Here is an 18,219-nt window from a genome sequence, read left to right as displayed (position 1 = left end):
CAGTCAGGGAAGTGTGAGTTCACAGATGAAGCACTGCTGGCTTAGATTTGGAAATTCTGTCATTTCAGTTTCGCTTGCCTTTCAGGTTTGCCTCCTAAAGGAAAGAAAGCGTGGTGCTGGGCATCCTATCTGGAAGAGGAGAAAGCTGTGGCAGTGCCCGCGAAGCTGTTCAAGGAGGTATGGACCCTTCTAGAGACATGATCTGTAAGGGCACAGGATCAGTAAGGGATACCAGCCTGAATTAGGATTGTTGTTTCCACTGAAATTTGACTTGAGATCATTTTTTCAGCATACAGTTTTTCATGCATATGTTTATATGGAGGGCAGTTAACATTGACGTGTGCGTACCTTCCCCATGCCACATGTGTGGGTGCACACTGACACATGTGTGCTCTTTTCTCTCAGCATTTTATGAGCTTGCAATCATGAATTTTAACAGGGTACTAATACTACCATGAAAAACTAGCAGATGAAGAAAAAAATCTTAGGAAATTTCACGACACGATTGTGGCTTTGAGAGATGAAAAATGAGTTACTTCAATTTACATACTATCACAACAAAACATCTAAATATGAGTCACTATATTATATTAGCTACAATAAAAGTGTTTCGTCATAAGTGATTTAAAATCAGTTAACAATATAGATATCAGATGTAGTTCTGAGTAGCAGTCGATGTCCTTGGACTAAACCAAGGGTTGGGGTCCTGGTGCAGTGGTACACGCCTGCCTGCAATCTCATCACTTTGGGAAGTTGAGGCAGTAGGATCACTTGAGGCCAGGAGTTCGAGACCAGTCTGAGCAACATAGTGAGACCCTACCTCTAAAAAAATAAATAAATAAAAATATAGCCGAGCGTGGTGTTCAAAGTTGCAGTGAGCTACGATCCTGCCACTGTACTCTAGCCTGGACAACAGAGCAAGACCCTGTCTCAAAACAAACAAACAAACAAACACACATACAAAAAAACAAGAGTCGGCAAACTTTTTTGGTAAAGGGTCAGATAGTAAATATGTTAGGCATTTCAGAGCATGTGGCCTCTGTTGCAACAACTCAGGTCGTCATAGCACAAAAGCAGCCATAGAGAATATGTAGACAAGTGGGCATCGCTATTTTCCAGTAAGACTGTTTATAAAACTCATGGTGCTCTGGGTTTGACCCACAGACTGGCGTTTGCTGACACTTGGTTTAAATTATTTCATTATATTTAATCATGGTATGTAATTAATCAGCCATAGATGTATTTTTATGTAGGTACGAACATAGCAAGCTTTTAAAAAGTGATGAATAGTAAATGTTAGGATGATACATCTACATTAAGAATATTTGATTTAAATATAGTAGTAATTACATATAAACTTGTTCTCTGTAATTATTTTCTGTAGCTTTGGTCCTTTAGAGAATAGACTTTTTTACATTAAAAAAAAAAAGTTTAAATGTAGCTAATTCCTTGAATCAGTAATGAATGCATGTGATTCAAAATATAAAAGTACTGCAATAGTATAAAGAATGTCTCTCATAGCCCTGTCCCCCAGGCACCAGGTTTGCCTCTCCTGAAGTAACCAGTGTTACCAGTTCTTATATTCCCTTCCTGGAAAATTATATGTTCATATAAGCAATGTATATGTGTATATATATATACACACAGATCCTTCCCTTTCTGTCTTAAACCAAATGGTAACATATGTTGTATACTTTTTGGACTTTGCTTTTTTTGTTTAACTTGACAGTTTGAGGATGATTCCATCCTGAGTCATGAATCTCTTCACCATTCTTTTATAGCAATACATAGTATTCCATCTTAGGCCTGTTCTGTAATAATTTAGGTTGCTCCCTATTGATTTGCACGTACATACATATATACTTTCAAATCTTTTGCTATATGCTTTGGTGAATAATCTTCTATACCAGTCATTTTTCACATGTGTGAGTATCTCTTGGGTAATTTCCTGGAATTAGAATTGTTGTGTCAAAAAGAATTTCTTGATTGATATTATGAAATTGCTAAAGGTTGTACCAATTTTCATTCTTCCTAGTGATGTGTGCATGTATCTGTTTTCCTACAGCTTTACCAACACAGTGTTGTCCAATTTTTTGATCTTTATCAGCCTGACAGGTGAAACGTATCTTAGTGTAATTTTACTTTGTATGTCTCTTCTGCATGAGGTCGAACATCTTTTCAAATATGTAAAACACAAAGGGTATATGGCATTACATTTCCTTTCCTAGGATCTATTTATGGCCTTGGTCCATTTTTTCATTGGGTTTTTAATTGATTCTTTTTCTGTGGATTTTTAGAAATTATGTATTTGGTTAAATAGTCTTTATTTTTAAAATGGTAACTATTTACATTTTTAACTAGGCCTTTGGGATAAGGGACTAAAGCTGCTGTCATTTTGCATTTTAGCACCAGTCCTTTCCATATAACAAAAATGGATTCAAAGTTGGCATGAAATTAGAAGGCGTGGATCCTGAGCATCAGTCTGTGTACTGTGTCCTCACCGTGGCAGAGGTAAGCTTTGCCTCATCTTTATTTTTAAAATAAAATGGTGATTATGGGGATTTAAAATGAGGAAAAACTGCCATTGGTTGTATTTCATGCCAGGCACGGTGCTTACTGTTTTGTGTGCATTATTTCGTTTAATCTTTATAAGAATCCTGTGCACGTTGTGGTTTTTCTCAAGCTCTGTTTTGTAGGTTAGGGAACTGAGGCTCAGAGTGATGAAGTAGTAGATACAAGATCACACAGCTTCAAAATGGTAGAACCTGGAATTGAACCAGTGTCTGTCTGATGCCATAGCCCTTGCCATAAGGAACAGAACAACAGATACTTATGTTTTGTTTTCTTTTTCAGTATTTCAAGGTATCTCTGTGAAATTTTTCAGGAAAAAAATGACCAAGCCAAATATGTAAATATAGATCTCAGTCTAATATATTACTGAGAGTGCTTTAAAAACTGTGACCACACAGCTTCAAAATGGTAGAACCAGGATTTGAACCCATGTCTGTCTGATTCTATAGCCTTTCCTTTGCCTTACTGTATTCCTTAACATAAGGAACAGACCAACAGATAGTTTTTTATATATATATATACACACACACACACACGCACACACATATATATATATAAGTATTTTAAGGTATCTGTATGAAATTTTTCAGGAAAAAATGACCAAGTCAATTATACATACATATGTTACTGAGAGTACTTTAAAAAATGTGTTTCCTCCTGTGCTAGCCTCCTCCTTGCTCCCTCCCTTGAGCCAGAAGTCTATCTATTTAAAAAATTCCTCCCAAAAGAATAAGATAGTCTTGTGTACTAGTTTTAGGTATCATGCTATTGTTTAATTACCTAATGAACTTATAAGAAGCTTGGCTTCTGCAGAACTCAGTACCATGTGGTAGCTAGATCATGGCAGCCTCAGTCAATGATAACATACGGTTACATAGGGTATACTATGTGCCTGCGGCTAATCGAAGTACTTTTCATCTGTTAGCTCTTTTTTTTTTTTTTGAGATGGAGTCTCGCTCTGTCACCCAGGCTGGAGTGCAGTGGCGCAATCTCGGCTCACTGCAACCTCCGCCTCCCGAGTAGCTGGGACTACAGGCACGTGCCACCATGCCTGGCTAATTTTTGTATTTTTAGTAGGGATGAGGTTTGCCATGTTGGCCAGGCTGGTCTTGAACTCTTGACCTCAAACGATCCACCTGCCTCAGCCTCCCAAAGTGCTGGGATTACAGGCGTGAGCCACTGCACTCGGCCCATCTGTTAGCTCTTATTAGTTCTCAAAACAACCTTTTGAGGTAGAACCCATTCCCTCCCATTTTTCAGATGAGAAACTTGAGGCACTGAGTGTTAAAGGAACTTGCAGCTTGTAATCGTGTATTATGTAGTGAAAGGAAGTAACTGGATTCTCTTACTCATATCAGAAAACTGTTGTGGAACATTTTTGTAGATTTTATTTACAGTGAGAATACTGTCACTCTCAAACTTGATCAGACATTGTATGTTCTCTCCTTCCTGGACTCGAGTTTTTGTTAGACCCTTTTGAGTTGGAAGGGGAGGGTCAGAGTTTCTTGGTGGATGATTTGTTTGTCCTTTGAAGTGGATGATATTGCCCAGGGAGAGGACAAGACGTGAGTCGCTATCCCTGAAGAATACCATCAAGTAAGAGAATGGTGCAGGAGAAAGAATAGAGCAGGATCCTGAAAAGGAACAGCGAGAGTCAGAGAAAGGAACCAGGAGAGGGGCCTGCAATAGGAACCAGGGAGACTGGGCAGTTGAAGTGGGGAAGAAGCAGTGGTGTCAGAAGCTGTGATTGTTCTCAAGGAGCCTGAGGGAATTGTGTCTTGCGCCAGGGCAATTGGAGTGTTTGGGAACAGAATTGAGTTTTACAAAATGATTGTGAGGAAGCAGTAAGTATAGACTGCTTTTGAGAAGTTTAACTGTAAAAGAGAGAGGGAATTTTTATGATATATGTCTGTTTTTCAGCTTTTGGTTTTTGCAGATTTATTTTACCTTCCCTATTTTTTATTATAAAAGTAATGTTTGCTCATTCTGAAAACTTCAACTATTAATAGTGTAAGAGTGTTTTCCCATCCCCCTTCCTTCCTTCCGTATTCCATATCCCAGAGAGCATGACCCTTAACAGTTGACTGTGTGCCTTCCAGATGTTTTCTCTGTGTATAATAGTATGTACTGCATTTTGTTTTTGACGCACACACACACACTTTTTTTTTTTTTTTTGAGACGGGGTCTCTTCTCTATAACCGAGGCTAGAGTGCAGTGATGTGAACATGGCCTCACTGTAGCCCCAACATTTTGGGCACAAGCGATCCTCCCATCTCAGCCTCTTGTGTAGCTGGGACCTCTTGTGTAGGCGTGTACCACCTGATGCCCAGCTAATTTTTTTTTTTTTTTTTTTAGAAATGGGGTCCTATAATGTTGCCCAGGTTGGTGTTGAAGTCCTGGGCTCAAGCAATCCTCCCATCTTGGCCTCCCACAGTGCTTGTATAACAGGCACGAGCCACCACACCTGGCATACATATTCTTTTTAACCATTGGGTAGTACTCCATTTTATGGAATTGACTTTAATTCATTTAACTGCTCTCATATTGAACAACTGAGTGAGCTTCATTTTTTCATTAAAAAATTAAAAAAAAAAAAAAAAACAAGGGTCCAGTGAGCGTCCTCTTACATCTGTAAGTAGGTCTAGGATCTATCTCTAGAATTGCCAGGTGAAAAGTATGGACGTATAAATTATATTTAAATTTTTGATGCATATTGCTACTTTTCATATTAGTTTTCTCTTTTTCTCTCCCTCCGTCCCTCCCTCCCTTCTTCCCTTCTTGCCTTTCTTTCTTTTTTTTTTTTTGCCCCGTTGCAATGCAATGGTAAGATAACATAGTATTTGAATTCTGAAGAAGCCACTAGGAAGTAGAGTATTGGAAGGTTCAGAGAAGAGGCCTGGGAGAAGATGGGACCCACACAATATATGTGGAGATCCAAGTCTTAGGCAGACGGAGGAGTCTCTTGCTTTATAACAGGAAGGAGGGGCAAAGAAGTAGGGCTTGTGGATACGGGGAGCTTGTCTGTTTGGAGGCACACATTTGAGGCATCTTTGGGTTAGAAGACAAATTACTGGCTGAGAGTGAGGATGGAGAAAATGGGATTAGAAGCTGAAGGAGAAGGAAGAGGATTTGAAAAGACCACAGTGAAGAATGGGAGAGGGAGTTGGACAGCACCATCTAGGAGAATTGCTAGGCAGTGGCAGAGCCCAGCATTCAGGTGGAGTTGATTCTTGTTGGTTCATTTTCATTATTCGCAGTAATTATGCTCCACAAATTACCGAGTATGGACCATTGCTCTTAGGGGAAGTAGAGGGTTAGCTTCCTGTGAGCCTCTGGTCACATTTTCATCTGCTGATCAGTATGTAACCTTGTTTTATGTGTGTTTCTGTTTAAAGACACCTCATTTAAATATATATTGTTGATTCATTAAAAATTGAACTCACGAGAGCGAGCACTATCACCCCTGGCTGATGAAACTTACCTAGCACAAGTTTCTTCTCTGTAGGGCAACATCACAACCTTTTGGCACTTAGGGACACTAAACAGCACCTCAGCACTGTGTCAGGGGCCATTTTAAACAGCAGCATCACCCAAGAAAAGCACAAAAATGTAGAACATGTGGCACGAAATAGACCACACAAAAGACTCTTGTTCCCAGTACGAGAGCTGAAACAAGAAGGTAAAGCGCCTTCTTGATTGACTTCAGCTGGGAACGTGCATGTTGAGTGACTCAAAAGTGTTGTCAGTCTGTGCATGTCCACGAACACTGCAGAGTGTATTATTTAGGGGTTACAAATAAATTGTATCAAGTAGATGACTTCACAAATGTGGAATACAATATGCGAATAATAAAGACTGGCGGTATGTCATTTTTTCCTTCCCAGCAGCATTTACTAGACTCGGTTAGGTGGAGACAAGATGGATACCTGAAATGATGGATTGTCACCAGGCAAATATTTTGCAAAGGATATTAGGGCAGAAATTTAAAAATGTTGTCAAGAAAATGTTTTTTGAGGTATTGCTAGAAAAGGAAGACTTGGGGTGAGGGGCGCTGCTAGGGAGGAAGTAGAGGGATCAGTGTGAGATTAGAGTTTCTGTTGAGATTGAGGAAGAGGCATGCTGGGGGTAACTGGGTTCACAGACTGGAATAGGAGTATGTGTCCCAGGGTTGGATTTTTAAATGTAATACTAAGAAGCAGAGCAGTTCTTGTTGGGGACTAGATTCATGGGAGTGAGGGCTTGAAGTAGAGAGGAAGGGAGCCAAAACGCCAGGGTGTTGGATAAGTCATCCGTATGGATGATGAAAGTACTCAGATGGAAAGGAAAAGAATAAGCCAGGGCTAAGTGTTTGGGTGGTTAGCATGGGCGAAGAAGAGGAGGAGAGTTGCTTCAGCCATGTGGCTCGAGCCTCAGAGGAGAACTGGCCTAGGATCCATGGTGTGGTGGGACGCAGCAACCCCTCCTGTGTCTGCAGGAGGTAGAGTTGGGAACGTGAGCAGCCTTGGGGAAGGGCTTGAGAAGGACGAGCTAGGTATGACTGTGGGCAAAGAGGGTGAGGATGTGGGGGATTGTTTCTCAAAGCATAACTTTCCAGTGAGCCTGAGATAGAGACTGTGGGGAGAACAGAGAGAGCTTGGCTCAAGGAAGCAGAAGCTCAGAACTGTGTGCCCACGAGGAACTACAGGCTGTAAGTTACTGAAGGGCTGAGCTCTTAGGATCGGTCAGAGACAGCTGACTGTGAGTCAGAGGAGAGAAGCAGCCTTCTTTGAATGAGGTGGCTGCGGGGAGTGGCGGTATCTCCTGCCTTTCTTGAGAGATTGTATTTCCCAAGGATTCCAGTCTGAGTTCTATGGAGAGACTGTTCTCTTTGCGGGGAGTCAGCTTAGTTGTAAATTTTATGTATGTGGTGTATCAATACATTTTAATTGAAAAAATACTGATATATAAGAGAAAATATTAAAAGTCCATCGTTTCCATTTTACCCTTTCGTTTTTACTACCACTTCCTAGAAGAAATCATTATTAACATTTTGGCAAATATTCATCCAGACTTCTTTTTACTGTGTGTTTATGTATATATGCATATGTGTGTATATTAATGTATGTATATAAATGCATACACTTATATATATGTATACACACAATACATATATGTATACATAATCATATACCCATAAATATACATGTGGACCCCCACATGTCTAATTTTCTCATAAACTAACTCATTCTCTGTTATGTGTTCTGCCCCTTGAATTTTAGCAATATGTTTTAGAGAACTTGCCATGACAGTAACTGTACAGCTGCCTCACTATTTGAGGATTGATTGTCCTGGCTCTGCACTCTGGTCTAAGTCCATCATTCAGGGTTCTGCAGGACAGATGCTCACGGAGCGGGTAGAGGTCTGGTGTGGTATGTGTTTCTACCTGAACACATCTGCTTGTGTTAGTGGGAAGAAGTCCGAGGGGCTGAACCTTCTCTCTGAAAGCCCAGGGGGAGGGTATGATCCGGCTCAGGTCTCATAAGCCTATATGACCTTCTAACTCAGAATGTCCCTAAGTGGGGCCCTGTAGGCATATGTACGGCATGTGTTATACAGAGTACATTCTTACTAGCATTCTTAGGAGCCTGTCTCATCCAAGTAATAAACCAGGAGAGATGCTTTTCTTTCTTCTTTCCAACCCAGCTTTGGTGGAGAAGAAACGCTTGACTTCTGTGCATATGCACCAGCTGTGGTTTGCAGCATTCAGTGCAGGGCAGAGCATCCACTTTGGGGCCATGCTAGAGCTGAGTGTGCTGTGCTGGTGTGCTTTCCAGCTTACCTCGGGGACACATCCTGGTACAACGTAGGGAGTGGAGAAAGGACCTGCACTTTTGGGATATTATGCTTTGCCCCCTATCCGTGTGCTCCTAATGTGACTGAGAATGTTGCCAGAATGCCGCAGCTCAGCTCTTCCCAATGTAATAGCTTTTGTCTTTAGATTCTGGATATTTGTTTAGTTGTTTTATTGCTGTTAATGTGGGTGGTTTGATTAACATTAAGACTGTATCATGCCTGGTGTCCATGTTTATTTTTGTATATATATATGAATATTCTGGATCAAAAAAAAATAGTTCAACCTGTTGTACCTGTTTCAGGTTTGTGGATACCGGATAAAGCTTCACTTTGATGGGTATTCTGATTGCTATGACTTCTGGGTGAATGCAGACGCTCTGGATATCCACCCAGTTGGGTGGTGTGAGAAAACTGGCCACAAACTCCATCCTCCAAAAGGTTTTGTCACTTTTTGTTTCATATTTTAAATTCAGTAAAAACTCATTTTCTTACATGCTACGTTAAAATTGTTAAGAATTTGGACTTTATGAAAATTCAGATAGGCGCAAATTTAACCTTATTGTTCATGATGAAACCACATTTATTAAAGTAAAATAAATAAAAGTATACTCCAACTTAAGAAAATAAAGTATGTTCATATGCTTATTTTCATGTAAAATAACATTTGCATGATACTCAACTTTGGCTGCAAATAATGTTTACCTGCAAATTTCCGTTATTAAATACATATATCTTTGAAAAAACTGATTTGAAAAATTAGTTTAAATTAGTTTACATAACTAAGTTTAGTGTAAACTGGTTTAAACTAATTTTTCAAATCAGTTTTTCATTATATAGAAAATCCTGAGAAATTATGCATGACCGTATAGATCTTAATATTTAGGAGATTGGCAAGAAGACTATAACGCTAAAAATTGGCTTAGGTAGGGGGTTGAACTCATAGCAATTACTTTTCTTCTATTTGAGTTCTTTATGTTATAGTCCCCCAGTGATCTTCCTATTTCATGTTTACATCAAAGTTCAAGAATAACAGATATCATCTTTTTCACTGTCTCCCTAAAGTATTCCTTAATTTTTTTTTTTTTTTGAGATGGAGTCTTGCTCTGTCACCCAGATTGGAGTGCTGTGATGTGATGCTGGCCCACTGCAGCCACTGCCTCCCAGGTTCAAGTGATTCTCCTACCTCAGCCTCCCGAGTAGCGGGGATTACAGGCACCTGCCATCATGCCTGGCTAATTTTTGTGTTTTTATTAGAGCAAGAGCTTCACCACGTTGGCCAGGCTGGTCTCAAACTTCTGGCCTCAAGTGATCTGCCCACCTCAGCCTCCCGAAGTGTTGGGATTACAGGTGTAAGCCACCGTGCTCGGCCATATTTAGTAATATCTTATTCCCTTCTTTTTCAGTCATTACATTTATTTTTGTTTACTTTATGTCAAAAATTAAGGTTACTAGGTTGATATTTTTGGCCTATCTCAGGACTTCAGTGCATTAGCCATCCCTTTAAGTGAAAAAATAATGGCAGAGTGGTATTTTCAGATAGCTGAAGGATTAAACAAAATCGCATAGAAAAGATGAGGGTGAGAAAGAAAATCTGTAAGCCTTTTCACGAATTGATCTTTTATATATGGTAAATTATTAGCTGTTTTTTTCATGCTGCCTTCTGGACTTTAATGAATGTAAAAGAAAGCATATTCGCAGATAAAATAAGATGCTCAATTTCCTTTTTAAAAGAAATGTTAACTTCAATGAAATTGTAAAAATTAAGGGAGGACATTTCCCTTACTGTAATTTGCCAGCATCCTTACTTCATAAACCTTTAATTGTCCTTTTTGAAGTGATAGGCCAAAAAGATTTTACCTGTTTCATTTCTATTATTTCCAACTTCCCACTTGTTCCTATAAGTTAGTCTTCCCAAAATAGACGAGGTGAGAGAAAAATAAAGAATTTTGACTACTCTAGTTTAGCATCTATACTGCTGAGGAATTCTACCCAAATACTGGTAGAAATACCCTGATAATAAGTGCCCTGGGTATAATACGTATTTGTTTCCTTATTCCTTTTCTTTATATCCATTACCTTTCATTCAGAATTAGAAAATAATAATACAGTTTGTTGAAAATAAATGTAGTCTAAATATACATAGTTATGAATTATGAGTTAAATTTTGTTTATTTAAAAAGTCATTTGATTGATTTTGGTATGTTAGAGTTAGAGATAAAAGTGGGACTGGAAAACTAAGTGTAAAATATTTTGATATTTGAATCAGTCTGTTCATATGTGCTTACTCTAGGGTATAAAGAAGAAGAATTCAATTGGCAGACCTATCTTAAGACATGTAAAGCTCAAGCTGCTCCTAAGTCATTATTTGAAAATCAGAATATAGTAAGTACATGCAAAGCATGTTTTCTTTCAAAGGAAGAAGATTTTTGAGTGTCTCATAGGATCAGTTACAAGTGATAACAAGGAACTATAATAAATTATATTGCCTTGGTAAATAGAGTACTCTTATCTTAATTAAAGTTTAAAATTAGCTTAAAATCTTCATGAATAAATATGTTTTATAGCCATATTATGGTTGTCTCTTTTATTGCATAGTAGAAGACAAGGTAGTATAAGATTCAGGTGAGATTTACAATTAAGATGCATAAAAAACTAAATTGGCTGAGATATTTTATTGTTATTATCACTTATATGGGAGTGCTCTTCAAATGGAATTCACATAGCCAGATGAAGGTAGCCCTGTTTCAGTTTACATGTAGGAGGTCACTGGAGACTGTGATGTATTTTCACTGTAGTTTATAGCTTTGTTTACAGTAAACAAAAGCAAAATCTGGATGTGTGTGTCTTTTCTACTTCTTGACCTGTATTCCCACTTTCCATAACATGTTCCTCCGTTGGCAGACTTGATCCATGACATTTTTCTTTTCCCAAGTTCTGATCTAATTGGAAAGAATAAAGGGCAAGCCAGTGGAAAACCAAAATGCCGTCTTTACAAATGGTCAGAGCTAAGTTGGAGAACGTGCATGGCTTGTATCTGCAGACAAATAAGCTTGATTGTGAGCCCTAGAATTGAAGAGATTTCATTCTCCTTTCACCCCCATCCCCCAAGCCCAGGGAACACTGGATTCTTAAAGAGCAGAGTGGAAGCTGTGCACCCTGCAGCTCAGCTTTCTCTCTAGTATGATCAGTTCCTCCTTCCCGGAGTCACCAGGCAGGTAGCAGTGAGTGAGACAGTGGAGAGAAGCAGTAATGTTTCACTAACAGCATTCCCTCCAAATGGAAATAAATAAATATCAAGGGCAGGAGAAACCTCCTCATTCCAAAAATCCTCCATTTGGGAAACACTGTTAACCAGTTGGTTTGAGAGCATCAGTCTAATGGCTGAAATGTTCTCTGATTTAATCAAACGCAAACCAGGTTGAATTAGAGAACTGACAAATTGTGTTTGTGTGCATGCGTGTGTGTGTGTGTGTTTAGGTTACTAATAGTGTTAATGGGCCAGCTTATTATTTTAAAACATCTTAATTGAGAGGGTAGTGTAATTGCCGAAGTGTAACAGTGCATTGTCAGTTGGTATTCCCTGTCAAAATTTATCCCAGGGAGGAAGGTCAGTTCGGTGGAAGACTTAGCAGCCTGGTGTCCTCTCTGCTCCAAGTTTCCGAATCCCTGTCTGGTTCTCTGATGATGACTTCGGTCAGGGATTTGATGAACTGCCTTGAACCGTCTTCCTAAATTATGCATTGCTAGCATACAACTTACTCTTGGGCTCTCCATTTCGTATCTAAGAGACACTTTTTCCACTTCTAGATTCCTCTACCTCAGAATACTCAAACATTTATGGTCAGAACTTGGATAAATTTCAGTACTTAGATCCTTAGTAAAAACTTCTGTATAGCATTAGTGCCTGTTCCATCCATTCAGACACAACTTATTCTAACCTTTTCAGATACACGGCTGTCTACGTTTTTGCAATGATGGTTGTATAATCATATTAAAATGAGAGATAGCATCTATCTTGCCTAAGTAGTTAGAATAATATCTGTATAATTGAGTCTGAACAGAGGTTTTATTTTTTAAAGGGAAGGAATGACTTGTAGTGTGTCGTGATTGGCATCATTGGTATCTAGGTATACTATATATCTGCAGACAAATAAGCTTGATTCTGAGCCCTAGAATTGAAGACATTTAATTCTCTACATATATGTGTGTACATATATAAATATATATGTAGAGACAGATAGATTAAGATATTATTCGTCACAAAGGATTGTAAGAGATGTTTATATATTACTGAACCTCAAGCACTCTTACAGAACTTTTGTTGTTTTTGTTCCATGTTCTGAATGACTGATTATCTGTGGATTTCTTTAAGTTACCAACTATTTTGAATAGCTGTGTGCATCAACAGCCAATTCTTTTGCTGCTATTAGGAATAAAATGTATCTGTAGTGTTGAGTAAAAGTTGTAATAATATGCAGCCTTTCATATATGAAGATGACCTACTTTCGGTAGAGTACTCTTTTGAGAGATATTTTCAGAAGTGGGAGTGAATTTGTACTGACTCATGCACATTTTTAACTTGATTAAGTGCATATTTTGTGTGAATAATTTTCATTGTTAAGTCTGTAATCAAGAAAAGAAGGACAAAATATGAACTGTATGGTGAATAAAACTTGCCTACCTATTATAGTTTTCTAATTAAGGCATCAAAACACATGTTAAAATTAATTATTTTAAACTCTGTGGGGTGATGGATATTTTCATTTTGAGACCCAGATAGCTAATTGGGTGTAGCAGTAGGGCATTTTTATTTTTTTATTGCTGCTTGTTGGAAAGCGACCCTGCTGTGAAACTGGCATATGATTTTTAAATTATGTGAATACAGCAGTGGATGCTGGGCCTTTGAGCAGGAGGTGCAGAGAGTGTGCAGTTCTTGCGGTTGTTAAGTGTGTGCTTATCTCTAATTAAATCTGTGTGTTTCCATAGACAGTGATCCCATCAGGCTTTCGAGTTGGTATGAAGCTTGAGGCAGTAGACAAAAAGAATCCCTCATTCATCTGTGTTGCTACGGTAACAGATATGGTGGACAATCGTTTCCTGGTACATTTTGACAACTGGGATGAGAGCTATGACTATTGGTGAGACATTTTCCATTGTTGTGTGCTTTTAAAAATGTAATGTTTATCCAAGTAAACGGTTTAAAAACAGTAATAAAGCAAAGCTTATAACAAAAAAAAACCAATATTTTGCCCCACTTTTTCCTATTACAGATTTTTAATTTTTTACCTGTTCCATATGGGATATATTTTAAATAGCATCCTTTAATTCTACTTTATGATTGGTATTTCAGTTGACTTCCTACTATGGAAGTGCAGTCTGCACACTCCACATTCCCGACATATGTTCACACGTATTTTAATCTTCCCTTCTTATTTTCATGCCCACCAGCTAATTTAAACATTCATAATAGCTGACTACAAAATATATTGAAGAATATTATTTTTAATCCTTGCAGTTTTTGGATATCCTGCACAAAGTAGTAAAAGCAACATATTTTACAATTATGTAATTATAAAATAATTATAATAAAGCCATTATATTTTGATTAAATAGTTGGAATAAGAATTTTTCATAACAAATTCATGTTCATTGATTGCTGTAATTCAGTTTCCTGGTAAAAGGCATTTCTAAAGTGTTTAGTTCCTTCTAGAGTACACTTGAATTGAGAACATTTTAGAGAAGTAACAGATATATTTATATAAAATATGGCTCATGTCATAGGATAAGTGAATATTAACTTATGTAAATATTGCTAAATGTCAGGGAAGTTTGTTTTTTGACCTTATTTTTTAGCATCCGTGTATTTAAACATTCAGTAGACACGTCGATAATTTCCGTTACTTCTCAGATGGGATTCTTAGATACTCATAAGTTTTGCTTGCATTGTTTAAAAAAGAAGAGATGTTGAAATTCATTTGCTATTCATATTTTTGAAATGCTTTACATTATATGTTACCTACGCTTTTTGCAGAATTTTTTAAAAATGTAGACCATTAGTTCCATGATTAGATTACACAGACCCAAGTACAATTGGCCTTCTGTATCTGTGGGTTGCACATCCACGATTCAACCAACCGCAGTTCAAAAATATGAAAAAAAGAAAAATAACAATGCAATAATAAAAATAATACAAATAAAAATATACAGTATAACAATTATTTTCATAGCATTTACATCGTATTGGGTATGATAAGTAATCTAGAAATGATTTATAGTATATGGGAGATAAAGTAAACAGAAGGATGTATGTAGGTTATATGCAATTACTATGCCATTTTATAAAAGGGACTTGTACATCCTTAGATATTGGTGTCCAGAGGGGCTTCTGGAACCATCTTCTGCTGACACCAAGGAATGACTGTGCTTTCGAGTATTTTGTTTGTTTTCCCCAGCTTTTTTCTGCAGAGCATAATTTTTCCTCATAGGACATCTTTATATTCAGTTTATAATAAAAGTTTTTCATTGAAATACAGTCAGTTTCTAACATACACAAAAGTAGAATAATAGAGCAGCCCTACTGCGGCCTTTACTCAGCACTAACAATTATCGACTTATATCCAGTATGTTTCTTCTGTATTCCTACTCCTCAAATCCCAACTCTGCAATTGTTTTGAAATCAATTACAGATATCAGAGCATTTCAGTATATATCTTCTAAAGAGAGGAATTAGTTTTATTTTTTAAAAAATAATAATAACCATGATATTACTAACATACTTAAATATTTCTTCCAGTTGTTTCAGTGAGTTTTTTTTGTTTTTAGCTTTCTGGTTTTAGGTCCCATAAGGTATACACTTTGTGATTGCCTTGCTTGACCTCATTTGATTTACAGATGCCTATTTCTCTCCTTTCTTCCTCATTGATTGTGGCTTTTGTTAAAGACACCAGGTTGTTTGTGCTGTTGAGTCTCCCAGTTTGATTTCCTCATTGAAACCTCATCTTATTTACTGTGTTCTTCTGTTCCTCCTATTTACTGTAAATTGGTGCTTTTGGTTTTATTTAAAATTGTCGGGCCTGCACGGTGGCTTATGTCTGTAATCCCAGTAATTTAGGAGGCCAAGGTGGGAACCCAGGAGTTTGAGACCAACCTGGTCAACATACCGAGACCCCTGACTACACAAAAATTTCGAAAACAAAAAAAATTTTCTATACCTATTTTGAATGGGTGAGTGCATGAGAAAACTTTAACTTTGGAAATAGTCTAAATCTGTCCTGAATCAAACCTGTTTGTCTCCTTCTGTGCTTGGTGGACTGTGATGATGGCACTACTGGGGTGATAACTGGGCTCTAGGCCTTTTCTTAATAAATGATGCTAAAACAATAACTAGAATCTGTTGAAATGAGAATATTTTGTTTTTAAAGTTGTGGTTTATTGGGGGAGAATTTTTTTAAAGCTTTTGCCTGATTTAAACAAAATAGGTGAATGTCAGTTTAATTTTTGTGGTCTCATAAGTATTGCAGTGTTTTAGAGGTATAAGTTGCCGATTTGACATAAGATGCGTTGCCTTTGAAAACATTATTGTGGAAAAAAGTAAGGGGAGAGTCTAGAAGAATTCGCCACATTCATTTTTCAATGCCAAACGTCTAGGAAACAAACAGGAAAGATCCTGGGTTCTAGAAAAGATCCTGGATTCTAAAAAGATCCTGGGTTCTAAAAATACAAAGAAAAGAAAAAAATTGATCTCTTTTAACTTGAGTTTTGTGCTTTTATGAGCACAAACTAATTATTTTTAGGATGGAATGTACTTTAAGAATTACTTAGACTTCCAGCTACTGACACGGAATCATATTTTGTTAATTGTCTGAAAATGAAAACAGTGTGTTCTCTTCCTCAACATGCAGTTAAGGCACAGTGGAAATTGCTTAAGTGCTCTGGAATTTCTCCACTTTTACTAAATATTATGCTCTTTGATCTTTGAATTTTGGAATGGTTTTTATCTGCATAAATTACTTAGGTATGTAATTGAGGTTACAGATTGGATTGCCTTTCCCAATTTAAAATAGTTTGGAAATGAGATATTTTTTGCTTTGAATTGAATAGTAATTCTATATCTCTTGTTTACATTAGTGGGAATTTGAAAATATATATGTGTCTGTATACATTTGTGTTACTACATGTTTAGTTGCAATAAAACATTTCTAACTTCCAAAGAGGAACATGATAAAAATGTATGTAGGATTTAAAAAGTAGTCTTCTATGAAAGGAAAATAGCATATACTAGAATAAAAATGGCTTTACCTCTGGGTTTCTTCTGTGCTTTTGTTACTGATAGTTGGTAGCTGTTTGATTCTATCTCCTTAACAGTTGGTTAGATTTAGGAATAATCCTAGATATAATAGAATATTGGCACTAGAAAGGACTTTAGGGACCCAGGAAGGTAGTCAGTACCATGGGGAGAGTAGCTCCAGGGTACTGCTGCCCTCCCACCACTGCAGCCTCTTTCCTGATTCTCTTCTCGCTGCCTGAAGGTTGGGCTCTGGGGCAGAACACAATGAGAACAGTCACCTCCTCTTTTCTTCCAGGCACTAGGAAGGAACCGTTCTTTTAAAAAATATTGTTTTCATGTACCCTTATCTTTTGGGATCCGGAAGGATTGACAACAGGATTTGGCCCATTGTTTAGTAGAAGGCCTGAATGAATGAGGTTGCAGCTTCAGCGATTTTTGATTCCATTGTACTTTGGTGTCCCAGTGGAGTCAGGGCAAAAATTAGCAACAAAAAGATCTATGAAAAAGAAAAGCGTTGTTAGTGAATTAGAACAAATATAGCAGTGGGCCTTTTCCTTATTGCCTGTAAGTGTAGTGTAAACTTTTTTTTTTAGAGATGAATCTCTTTTACATTTACAGATTAAGAGCAGTAGTAATTTTATGTGTCTCCCTAAAATCATGTTGAAAAGTTGTCAGTTACTTAGAGCAGTGTCAGTTAATAGGCTTGTCACTATTTGGTTAAATTTGGGAAGCTCTGGTTGGTGGTGGTGATGGGAAGGTCGTGGAGATGAATGGAACCTGGGCTGTTCTGAACTTCAGCTCTGAGGGTCTCACGGTCTGGGGAAGGAGAGAAACTAAACACCACTGTCTTGGCTGCAGGGTTAGATGGTGGTTAGTGCTTAATTTTTAGAACCAACCACTTGGAGGGGTGATGGCACTTGGAGGGAAGGACTGACTCAAGCTCACTGGAGGGCTCTTGGGGAGGGCTTCTTAGAAGACACGGGGATTTGAGCTTGACTAAGAAGGACTGGGTACTTAGAGGTTGGGATGGAATATTCTTGGCTAAGGAAAGCACTTGCTTGTGTTTCGGCCCAGGGGTAGAATGTGTTTGGGTAATGGCAGCCAGTTTATTCAGTGCATTACTTAACACTTTTAAACTTCAGTTGTCTTCTGAAAGGGATTAATAATAATACCTGTCCCATCAGGTGTCGTGGGGATTAAAATAAGAGTTTTAGGAACAGAAACTGACTTGCAAAAAGTTGAAGAGCAATAAGGGATATTAAGCAGAGAAGTTTAGTGCTGAAGGCAAATGGATCACTGCTTAAGAGGAAGTCGCCTTGACTTCTAGGGAGGGTTCCCTGCACCATGAGCATTTTTGAGCTTGGTTTTTAGGTAGAAGGCAGGAGGCCACTGTGGAGGGAGAGAGCGGTGATTTCTGAAACTATGGGTTATTGGTGGGACCAGGTCTCCTAGGAGCAGCTAGCCTCAGGAAGAAATAAACTTTCTTTTCCCCTCAGCCTGGAAAAAAAGAAGAAGTAAAAGGAAAAATT

General features: G+C 37.9%; 1 protein-coding gene across 7 annotated transcripts in view; it reads left to right on the top strand.

The window, feature by feature from the left end:
* The window catches only part of L3MBTL3 (L3MBTL histone methyl-lysine binding protein 3), a 122,680-nt gene that overhangs the window by 38,481 nt on the left and 65,980 nt on the right, over nucleotides 1–18,219 (top strand). For all 7 annotated transcript variants that reach the window (XM_003898195.5, XM_003898196.5, XM_021937896.2 and 4 more), the window contains 5 exons: nucleotides 86–177; nucleotides 2,407–2,511; nucleotides 8,706–8,841; nucleotides 10,694–10,785; nucleotides 13,390–13,541. In XM_003898195.5, the coding sequence (XP_003898244.1) occupies nucleotides 86–177; nucleotides 2,407–2,511; nucleotides 8,706–8,841; nucleotides 10,694–10,785; nucleotides 13,390–13,541 (577 nt within the window). The remainder of the gene's footprint in view (nucleotides 1–85; nucleotides 178–2,406; nucleotides 2,512–8,705; nucleotides 8,842–10,693; nucleotides 10,786–13,389; nucleotides 13,542–18,219) is intronic.

The sequence above is a fragment of the Papio anubis genome, chromosome 6 (assembly GCF_008728515.1).
Source record: "Papio anubis isolate 15944 chromosome 6, Panubis1.0, whole genome shotgun sequence".
Lineage (NCBI taxonomy): Eukaryota > Metazoa > Chordata > Mammalia > Primates > Cercopithecidae > Papio > Papio anubis.
The sequence above is the reverse complement of the archived record's forward strand: the minus strand, read 5'-3'. Positions and strand labels throughout refer to the sequence as shown.